Genomic DNA, 11468 nt, shown 5'->3' with positions numbered 1-11468 from the left:
AACAAAGCCCTCATCGGGGCTCCCAGGCTCCTGATCCTCCCCCCAGATCCATCCTAAAGCTGCAATGCTTTATGCCATTTCTGGGCATAAAACAGACAGGAAATAGAGCATCATCATAAAATCACCCCAGGACTGTTGCTTGGCTAGCTTGGCTTTTTTGTTAACTTAAGCAAGAAAGTGGTGGTTTTTTTCCCTTTCCCTGGCCTGAAGAGACTGCAGCAGCAATCCTTCAGCAGCTTTTGGGTTTTTTTTTTTCCAATTGTTCACCTTGGTTTTGGTCCAAGAACAGACAATCACCAGGAGCCAATCCGGCAGGAGCTGCTCTGCCTGGCCTGACACCTCAGGAAAAGCTGAACCAACAAGAGAAAAGACACCAAAATCCACCAGCTTCATTTGCTGTGAGGAAGAGACCAACACCAGAGGTTCCACAGGTTCCCATCTGCTTTGCCCAAGCTGCTGCATGAGCTTTTTTTCTTTCCCTGAGACAAAAAAGCTGGTGCCATTTTGTTCCCCCTGCCACACAGCTGGTCTATTTGTTTCTTTCCCCAGAATTTTGGGGTTTTTTGTTCTGGTGTGGGGTGGGTGCTTGTGTGTGTTGGGGGTAAGGTTCTGATGGTTAAATATCTAGCATTTGTTCAATTTTTTTCCTTTGCCACGTGGGCACTTTGTCAATGAACAGTTGGTTTTTTTCACTTTCACCCACTGGTATCCATTTTCTCATTGACAGCAAAAGGGATTACTGAAGCATTTTTTCTTTAGCAGAAACACTCATTCCAGAGCATTTTCCCCTAAATTTGTCTCTAAAATGAGAAAACCTCCTCTTCCCAGCTAAACGTCTCTATCCCCTTTTGTCCTCATCACCTTGTCAACTTTTTGGCTCCCTCCCTTCAATATGGAATCATTCTTAGTTTTTCCTTAGGTCCCATTTTACCCTTTGCCCATGGCCTCACAATCATGAGAGCCCAGAACTCCCCACTGTGTGCATGCAGAAGTGTATTTGCATTCCCACAGGTTTATGTTTGCATTCCCACATGCTGTTCCAGCACCCCTGGCTCCACTTTGTGATGTCACCTCTGCTCATTTCAGTGCAAGGCCATGTGTGGGCTGGCTAGGAGTGACATTGAGGCACTGCAAAAACATTGGACATCGTCCCACTTGTGCTGAGCTGGGCAAAACGTGAGTCAAGCTGTTCAGGTGCTCTTCAAGTGCAGGGGTATTCAAACTCACAAGATTCAGTGATCCAGAGAAGAGCAGATAAAATACAATACAGAGCTGTTGGAGTGAGTCCAGAGGAGGCCACAAAGATGATTAGAGGGATTGAAGAACCTCTCCTATGAAGAATGTTTGGATTGTTCTGCCTGAAGAAGAGAAGGCTCCAGGGAGAGACCTCAGAGCCCCTTTCATTGCCTAAAGGGGCTCCAGGAGAGCTGGAGAGGGACTTGGGACAAGGGATGGAGTGACAGGACAAGGTGGAATGGCTTAAAACTGACAGAGGGAGATGCAGGTTAGATTACAGAAAGAAATTCTTGCCTGTGAGGGTGGTGATGCCCTGGCACAGGTTGCCCAGAGAAGTTGTGGCTGCCTGTCCTAGGGTGGCTTTACTGTCTGTTCTGTTTATGCTGGATATTAAGTTCTGCACCTTTACACTGGTTCTGAGAGCAAAGAGGGAGAGAAGAAGAGCACAGTTTGTTATCAGAAATTGCACTTGCTCCCCCACATCCTTCTCCTGGACTGTGTTGTCTGCAGCACAGAAAGTGGCATAGAGCTCTCTGTCATGGACATCTTTTATGAAAAATCCTTTTGCTAGGATTTTTTTTCCTGAGAAGCTGAGAGGCCTCAGAAACAAAATGTAAACAATGATTATCTGCTGCTGTGGAATGCAACAGGGGCATCTTTGATTGGTCCATGTTGGTTGTTTCTAATTAATGACCAATCATGGTCAGCTGGCTCAGACTCTCTGAGAGTCACGAGCTTTTGTTATTCATTCCTTTCCATTCCTTGCTATCCTTCTGATGAAATCTTTTCTTCTATTCTTTTAGTATAGTTTTAGTATATAATTTTCTTTTAATATAATATATATAATAAAATTATAAATCAGCCTTCTGAAACATGGAGTACGGATTCTCATCTCTTCCCTCATCCTGGGATCCCTGCAAACATGACCACAGCTCTCCTTTGCTTTTAGTTAGTTTTTAGCTAGCTGTGGCAGAAATGGTTCCTCAGGCTGTGTTTTTTCTTTTTCTTGGAGCTGTTCAGCCCTTCTCTGGACTGAAAAAGAGCACTGGGAGCTCACACCTGTGGCCCACTGGAGCCCAGGATGTGGCATTTCCAGCACAGGAGGGACTGGTAAGAGACTGAATGAGCCAAGTTACGCCCCACGACAAGGACTTTCTAAATTTGCCATCTCTTCAGAACAGTGAGAGGTTTTATTGTTTAAAATTATTCCATTTTTATGCTTGTGAATAGTTTGCTTGTTATAAAATCAGCTTTTTTCACTTTTTTCCAAGGAAATCTTTTCCTGAACCAGTTGTGGGAGGGGCCACTTGAATCTGCTTTCTAGAGGGACCCCTTTGGAAGTTTCCCGCCAAATTTGCCCTAAACCAGGACATTGCCCTGCCCCTGGAAGTGTCCAAAGCCAAGTTGGATGTGGCTTGGAGCAACCTGGGATAGTGGAGGGTGTCCCTACATGTGGCAGGGAGGTAATGGAACGAGATGATCTTTAAGGTCCCTTCCCTCCCAAACCATCCAAGATTCCACAAAATGGATCTTCAGCCCACTGGAGGCACAAATGAGCAGGAAGCAGAAGTACATCAGCTGTGCTTGGATGCCTTTATTTATGAAATGAGCTAAAACAGAGAGTCTGAGCACAATTCCCAAAGTGGTTCCTCCAATAACTGTACAGTTGGCTCCAAGCTCTTCCCTCAGCCTTTGCCCTCAATGCCTTGTTTTCCACAAAAGCCTGAAGGAGGCACTCCCCAGCCTTTTCCAAGGAAAGGACAAAGGACTGAACTCCTTTTTTCTCAGGGTACTGAAGATGAGCACCACAGCAAATCCTCTGAAAAGCTGGGCAGAGAAAAAACAGCACCACAGCCAGTCCCTCCTGGCAGGACAATGTCACTGGCACTGATTTTATCCAAAACTCTGTCTTGATCAAACTGAACATCCATGAGGTACTTTGGTCCATGGAAAACAGGTAGTCATGACAATGGAGAGAAGAAATACTGTGGTTTAACATTTCTTGACACTACCAGAAAATAACCTTTGAGTTTTACAGTCAAAGAGGAAGAACCACCATGTGCAGGTCCCAAGCTTCTTCTGTACCCATCCAGTGGGAAAAGAAAGTTGGATTGAGGGGCCTGAGATAATATGAAAGGAAGCACAGGAAAAACACTTTTTTTTTCTTAACAGTATAAGACAAAAGCAGTCCTAAATCTCTTAAAGACAAAAGGGATCCAGCAAAAAAGGAATAGATTAGAACAGAGTAGAAAAGACTTGACATTTCCCAGAAAGATTTGTCCTTTTTTCTAAGAGACCAACTGCCACAACATCTCTCAGTTTCCTGGAATGGACAAATCAATTTGGTCCCACACTGCAGCCCAACAGCACCATTTTCCATGCCCTAAGCATCATGACAGGCATCAATTCAAAGCCACCAGCACTGAAAGGAAAATTCTGCTGCCTGTTAGACATCCTTGCTCCCTGCATGCTGTTTCTTCCGTCACTTTTTTTTTCTTTTTCTCAGCTGAGTATCTCAAATTTACAAAAAAATAAAAAGGAGTGTTTTGATGAGAGAACGGGATGATGGGATGATCTTGCTAGACAGCCACGATAAATCACTCCTTGCAAGTGTGAGATTATTTTCAGTGCTGCATCTGCTCCAGCTCTCCTGTTAGTGAGCCCAGTTCTCTCTTGCAAGTTTATTCAATGCTCTAGTGGGTGTCTCACTGGACAAAGTTTACAGTCTCACCTTCCTGGAGACATAGCAGGAAAAATGAAGAGGAAGTGCCTCCATTCTAATTCTTGATTTCTTTCTCTTTTCCCCTCAAGTAAAAAGCACCTAATTTTCCCTAGTGAGAGCACAGTTGGACACCAGTGACAGCCTGCAGTGCCTGAGGACAAGCTACAGAGGGAGATACAGGAAGGCAAAAAAGACAAGGAAACCCAAGAATTGGCAGTGATGGCCCAGGCAAAGGTGGTGTCCTGTGGAGGAGACACCCTGCCTGTCCTCTGTGCCCACACAGCACTGGGCTGCCTTTATCCACAGCCACCTGCAGACCCAGCTAGAAGTAGGTGGTCTTCGTGCTCTCATTGTCTTGGTCAGCACCTTTTCCTTTCACCTGCCCATTCTGAGAGCTGCTGGTGGCATTTTCACAGACCTGGTGAAAGGGAAAAGGGTGTAAAAGCAGGAAAGGTGTGCCATGGGCTGATGGCAGCTGGCCCTGAGACAAGCAGCCTTCAGCAACTTGGATCCCATTCCTGACTGTCCCTGTGGACACCCTTCTCCCTGCAAGACAACAGAAGTATTGGGGTGCAATTCCAGCTGGCCCCATGGGGAATGAGGGCTGGGAGCTATGAGAGGGTGAAAGCCAGAGGATGGGGCTACAAGGCACCAGCACTTCCCTGAGGAGGGCAGAGGGAGGAAGCACTGGCTGTTGCATCCCATGGATGGGAATAAAGGGATGTGTCACACTGATTTTTTAAGATTTTCTAAGCCTTCTAATGTTTACATTCTTGTAATGAACTTTCTCACACACTGTCTGTAAATAACTTATTGCTTTGCATTCTTTTATGGAGGAGGAGGAATTTGACAGACTGTTGGTTTGTCCAGTGTCATTGGAGAGGTGGCACTTTCAGCCTCCAATCCACTGTCACTTTTGGGAAACTATAAATGTTGGAGTCAGAAAATAAACTTCCCTTTTTCTTCACCTTGAGAGCAGCGGTGTGCGTGCTCATGTTGTTTCATGTCCTATAGCGACATGGATGACTTCGACATGCAAGAATGGGTGACTTCCACATGAATTCCCTCTGTAACTCCTAAAGAAACCCCCAGCACATCCAAGGGGCTCCCCCAGCACTGGCTGCCCAAGTCCCCACCCCAGAGGCAGCACCAGCACCCACCTGAGCCGGAGGGTGGCCATCCCCTGTGTCATCTGCCAGGTCGGTGCCACAGGTCTCGGGCAGCAGGATGCAGAGCAGCCCCCCCAGCACGGGGGCACTGCCAAAGATGGCCATGGGGATGGCCCGGTGGTGCTGGCCCAGCAGCCGGACCAGCGGGGCCAGGATCCCGGCCACCCGCGCCGACACAGAGCACAGCCCCACGCCCGTCTGCCTGTGGGACAGAGGGAGCTGTGGGCTGGGGTCAGCACCCCCAGGCCACCATGGGGATGAGCCATGGGGACAACTCCTGCCCCACCACCATTACTGCTGGTCACTCCAAATGTGGGGAGAACTCACCTGACGACCGTGGGGAAGAGCTCAGCAGCGTAGACGTAGGAGGTGGAGAAGGAGGCTGAGGCAGCAAACTTGCCAATGGTGGCCAGGACGGTGGTTGCCACGGGCTGGTCTGAGGGGAGGAGGAGAGATGGCTGGTGTGGGATGGGGTAGGGCTCAGCACCACTCACAGATGGTGACTGGGGATTGCAGGGACAACTGTGTCACCTGCAGGGAGCCGTGGCCTCTGACAGTGTCTGAGCATGGGCCAGGCTGCTCTGGCCTGGTGGCCACTTTCAGTGCGCTCTGCACCCACCATCTCACCTCCCCAGGGATTAATTTTCCCAGAGCACAGCTCTGTTGACAAGGAGCCCACTGGACTCAGTTCTGCCCTCTGCTGTGTGCTATCAACAAGAAAATTTTCGTTTGGGCCCTGTGGGTTCAGCCAGGCCCGTGTGGCCAGGGTCAGCTGAGGCCTAGAGGGATGTGAGCCACCCTGGCTGGGAGGACAGAAGAGCAAGAGAAGGGTTGAGGCTCTGTGCCTCCCTGTCCCAGAGGATGTCCTCTCCGTGTGGGATGAGGTTGTTCACCTTCAGGGATGCCAGTGATGATCAGACACACCAGGCCACTCAGCACCAGGAGAACAGCCTGCGTCTTCCTCCTCCCGAACCTCTGCAGGGTGAAGATACAAGCAAAACGGGCTGGGATTTCCACTGCTCCAAAGGCCAGCTGAGTCAGGTAGATGTCCAGGCCAAAATTTGTCACATTCAGACTCAGCCCGTAGTAGACAAAGCTGTTCACAAACCTGAAAGCCAGGCAGGGTGGCACTGAGCAGGTGTCAGCCATGAGGAAATGCAGCATTGATCTCCAATTATTTGGACCAAGCATTTCCCAAGAGATGTAAAACCAGAGGAATACCACAGGCCTGCCAAAGCTGAAAATGATATAACCTTTCCCACAAAGAATTTTAAACAGGCAGAAGAAGAAATATCCATCAAGTAACACTCAAAAGCCACAAGGTGAATTTCCTGATAACTAATTGTCAATCCCTTCTTTTCTTTCACCTAAAAGTTTGGAAGAATGCACCAGGGAATGACTTACCAGGCACATGACATGATTAAAGTCACCTTCAGCAGGTGCTTCTTCCGAAAGAGATCCAGGAAACTTCCAGACTTGACCTCCTCTTTCTCAGGCTTCAACTTCAAAACACAGAAAGACAAAGAGTCAGAGCAGGAAAAGGAAACCCATGCCCAGCTCCTTTTCCACCTGCAGACCATAGAAAGCCTCAGTGGGACAGGTCTGTGACCACAGTGCTGTGGCAGGGAGGGCAGCCCCACTGCCCTCTGTGTGCCCAGCACAGGGCATGGTGACTGAGAGGTTCCTCAGGATGAACATCTCCCCAGTGTGGGGACTTTGGGGTGGGCAAGGAGGGAACTCCCCTTCAGGCATTTCTGCCTGGAAACACAGAGACTAAAGAGAGACTCTGTGCTCATCAGTGACACTCCTGGAATGCTCAGAGGAGAAAAGCCAGGGAAGCATTTCAGTCCTTCCCACATGCCCAGGGGGAGCCCAGAAAGCTCCAGGCTGAGCCTCAGCAGAGGCTGGGCCTTTTGCCTGACCTGGTCCCTGTGGAACTCAGCTGGAGCTGGAGTCCCCCAGAGCCCATGGCCAGAGCAGCCCCAGTGGGAATGCAGAGAGGTTTCTGGGATGAGCTGAGCCCCAGGAGCTGCTGCCAGGCCCAGGGCAGTGTCTGAGGCCAGGACCCCCCAGTCCCTGCTCCAGGAGCTGCTGCCAGGCCCAGGGCAGTGTCTGAGGCCAGGACCCCCCAGTACCTGCTCCAGGGGCTGCTGCCAGGCCCAGGGCAGTGTCTGAGGCCAGGACCCCCCAGTCCCTGCTCCAGGAGCTGCTGCCAGGCCCAGGGCAGTGTCTGAGGCCAGGACCCCCCAGTACCTGCTCCAGGAGCTCTGGTGGGAGGCTGCACTTGTTGGTGGCCGCCGCCTTCTGCAGCACCTTCTTGGCTTCCTCGATTCTACCCTTGGTCACCAGCCAGCGAGGTGACTCTGGGAGCACCCTGCCACGAGAGGAGGCCAGCACAATCTGCTGTGTCCTGCTGAGATCCCCCACAGTCCCTTTCTCTGGGACCATGTCCAGCAAGCCTTGGAATCACCACAGGATCAGATCCCAGAACCACAGAACCTTCAGCCTTGGGAGAGACCCACAAGGATCATCAAGCCCAACTCTAAAGTGAACGGATCAGGGATCAATGGGTCTAAACACCCTAAATTTAGGCTCCAAAGGCCACATTTGGAGACCTGAAGCAGAGCAGCTGCTGCTCTCAGCAGTGCAGCGTCCAGGGAGATGTGCTGAGCTCTGCAGCAGCTCCTCCAGCACCTGCACTCCGATGGGAAAGACCCAGCTTGGTTCTGAGCTGCTGCCTCCTCCTCACTCACACCCTCACACTGCTGTCACATCTGCAGGAGCTCTGTCCACATCCTGCTTACCCCATGCAGAAGAAAAAGGCAAATATAAGAGCAGATCCTGCAATTTCCAGCAGCCTCCAGTTGCGAATCCCATAACTCAAACCAGCCAAAATCATCTGCCCGATGGCAAAGCAGCAGTGAGAGGTGAGCACTGCATTTGGCCGGGAGGAGACACCAATCCATTCTGTAGCTGAAAGGAAGAAGGAAGGCTCAGAGTCATCCAAATTATTTCCCCTGATGCAAACAGGTGTGTTGGTTTCTTGGCTGTTTTATGGCCTGGAAGGGCCTGGGGTGGCCTTGGGCAGCCCGCGCTCCAAAGGACGAGAAGAGGCTTCAGGTTTTTTCTCGGTCTTCAGTGTTTATTAATTTTTTATCTAAAAGATTTTCTCTCGGCCCGACAGAGGTCTGCACAGCAGCCAGCCATGAGCACACTGAGAGCCCCCGGGGCGGTCACTTATCTTTATACTCAAAACTACGTATAAGATATTTACCTATTTCCCCCAATACCTTTTACCCTTATTGACCAGTACACCTTTAGTAATAAACAATCCCAAAGTGCCAACATCACCACAGAAGATGGAGGCCAAGAAGAAGAAGAAGAAGGAGGACAGGACACGCCCCAGTTCCTCCATCTTACTTCTCTAGACCCCCCTGTACAGAAATCTTAAACCCTGTGTTTCACTCTCTAATTAACTTATCCCTCCACCATTTATCCCAGTGAAATCCTCCCATCCTCATACAGGTGTTGTCTCCTGTGCAGGATCAACGTCCTGCCACCAGACACTTCTGGCAACATTCCAGGACCTCTGAGCCCCCCAAGGGTGGTCTCGGTCACTCTGCACATCAGGACTGATGTGCTGAGATCCCACACAGGTGTTTCCCTGGAGAAGAATTATTCTGGAGGTGAGGATTAGACTGACCTCCTCTTCTGGGACACTCCCATTGCCCTCCTCTGAGCACTGGCTGGAGAGAGATGCTCCCCAAAGCTCTGACTGACGGCTGAGAAGTTGCCAAAGTACAGTGAAGATCAAGACCTGTCCTCACCATGGTGTTTTTCTAGTCAAACACGGATATTTTTATTTCTTTGAAGACTTATCTATTGCATCTTGAGATGCCCCAGGGCAAGGGCATCCTACTCACCTAAGGCCAGTAATGTCATGGTGATCCCTGACACGGAGGCCCCCACCACACACCTGAAGGCCATGTACACATAGAAATGGGGCACAAAGGCAATTCCCAGGCCAAACAAGCCCTGCAGGAAGACGGAGATCAGAACGACCGGGCGGCGGCCGATCCTGGGGAGAAACAGGGAACACAAAATCGGTGTCTGGAGAGACCCCATGGAGATGGCAAGGAGCCCAGCAAGTTAGACAGTGATTCTTATCACCCTGATAAGGCTCAGAGTAGACTGTGGGGTGACAAGGGAAGCACTGTGCACACATGCTGTGTCTCTCTCCCTCCACCTCCCTGTGTGGCCATGTCCTCATGGGACCCGAGGACTTTGGTCAGGGTCCCTGCAGTGAGAAGTGGTAACAAAATGCACAGGGTGCACAGTCCAGACAGGCTCACACCACCTGGTCTGTGCTGTCCTGCCTTTGCACAGACCCTGGGCAGGGGCTTGTGGCTCCTCACCTGTCACTCAGAGGCCCAAAGATCATGGATCCCAGGAGCAGCCCTGCCATGTAGATGGCCTGGGCAATGTCATTGAGGTCCTTCCTGTCACACACCAGGTCAAACTGGAGAAAGGAGAAAGAGATGCTTTGGTAAACCCACTTCCAAGGATGTGAATCCCCACAGTATGCAGAGGGCACACAAGGCAGAGGTGGGACAAGCCCTTGGGGCACTCACTGGGGTCCCTCTCCCATGTACTGGGACCTGCAGGAGTCCCCCTTGTCCAGCCCAGCCAGCCCAGGGGAGCCTCCTGGTCAGCAAATTTTGCTTTAGGTGGGCCTGGAGACAGAAGCAGCAGCTTGCTTCCTCAGACCACCTGAGCTCCCAGAGGAGAAAAGATGCAATGCTGATTCCTGGGACAAGCAGTTTCTGTTAAAAAGATGTCCTGCAATTGCCAGCACCCAGAGGGCATCAATGGAAGGAGTGCCATAGGAAGGATTATAGAATCATAAAATGGTTTGGGCTGGAAGGGACATTAAGATCATCTAATTTGAACTCTCTTGCCATGGGCAGGGCACCTTACACTAGATCAGATAAATCAGAGCCCCATCCAACCTGGCCTTGAACATTTCCAGGGATGGGACAGCCACAGCTTCTCTGGGCAACCTGTGCCAGGGCTTTACCACCCTAACAGTGAAGAATTTCTTCCTAACATTTAATCTAAACCTACTCACCTTTATGTTAATTTAGCATCTTTCTCAGCTAACAATTGTGATGTTGAGGGTTGGACTAGATGACTTTTAAAGGACCCTTCTGAGCCAAACCATTCCATGATATTAAATTGGAAAGGTTACTCCCTGGATGCAGAGGGATGGGGAATCCCAGGGGCAGGAGGTCCCTGCAGGAGTGATTCATCTCCCCACTGGCACCTCTGGCACAGCCTGCACCCTCTCCAGGATCACACCTGGGGCTTGTGTGGTGAAGCCAAGGTCCCCTGCCCACACCTGCTGTAAATCCCAGCTGCACCATGGTCAGGCACCAGCTCTGGGGGAGCTGTGGCCATTTGGTGCCCCATCCCTTCCACACCCAGCAGATGCAGCAGCAGGTACAGACCTCGGTCAGCAGGGACGGTGGCTGCTCGGAGGGGTACACCCAGCCACTGCTGCACTTCTCAGTGTGGTTCAGCCCATAGGCCAGGATGGAATCCAGGTCCCAGTCCACCGGGGAGAACATGGAGCACTGCTCAAAGTGCCCGTCGGGGCCCCGGGGCAGGGTGAGGTTCAGCTGCTCTTCCTCTGTCAGGTTGGGGCCCACGGCGAGGATCCAGCTGGTGTCACAGTGGTGAGGCACTTCCACCACCATGAAAAGCTGGCAAAACTGGTGGAAAGCCACACTGAGGCAGGGGATCACGGACAGCAGCACCAGGCATTTCTGGAATCGCCCAAAATCACCAACTGCTTTCAAAATTTCCCCGACACCTGACATTGGTGGCTGTGTCTGGGACAGGACAGTGCTGGGACAGACTTCCCAGAGGGCTGGAATTAATGTTTAAACCTCAGATAAGCTCTGCAGTTATAGGCAGTCACTAGAAGTACACCATGTAATATATTAATCATCCCTGTGCCACCCACAAACATCCAGTGCTGGCTGGGGCAGAAGGACCCCAGGGAACCTGGGCCAGCTGCTGTGCCAGGGCCAGGTGGCATGGACAGGGAACAGACTCTTCTTCACAGTCACTACAACAGCTGCATTTGCATTTGAGCCACTCAGGAAAGCCAGGTTCAGAGGGGCCAAAATGAGACCAGAGTGATGCAGAGCTGGCAACAAGCCCAGAGGAATAAAGGGAATTATGTTAATGATGGGCAGAACCAGAAATGAGGAAGGGCGGCCAGTTCATTGTGATTCCAGGGGATGGAGATGCCATTCCCTTCACCTTCTGCAGCTTCC

The 11468-nt window shown here is 50.8% G+C and overlaps 1 protein-coding gene across 1 annotated transcript; it reads right to left on the bottom strand.

Annotated features, from left to right (window-relative positions):
* Positions 1-4280: 4280 nt before the first annotated feature.
* On the bottom strand, positions 4281-11006 carry LOC131089964 (solute carrier family 22 member 13-like). Its single transcript, XM_058035013.1, has 10 exons — positions 10635-11006; positions 9543-9646; positions 9051-9205; positions 7932-8100; positions 7381-7501; positions 6532-6629; positions 6021-6235; positions 5455-5563; positions 5119-5329; positions 4281-4376 (listed from the first exon to the last, which is right to left on the bottom strand). Exons 1-10 carry the CDS (start codon positions 11004-11006, stop codon positions 4281-4283), a joined length of 1650 nt encoding a protein of 549 aa, XP_057890996.1.
* Positions 11007-11468: the final 462 nt, after the last annotated feature.

Source organism: Melospiza georgiana, chromosome 1, assembly GCF_028018845.1.
Source record: "Melospiza georgiana isolate bMelGeo1 chromosome 1, bMelGeo1.pri, whole genome shotgun sequence".
NCBI lineage: Eukaryota > Metazoa > Chordata > Aves > Passeriformes > Passerellidae > Melospiza > Melospiza georgiana.
Note: the sequence above shows the minus strand (reverse complement) of the source record. Positions and strands in the feature narration are given on the sequence as shown.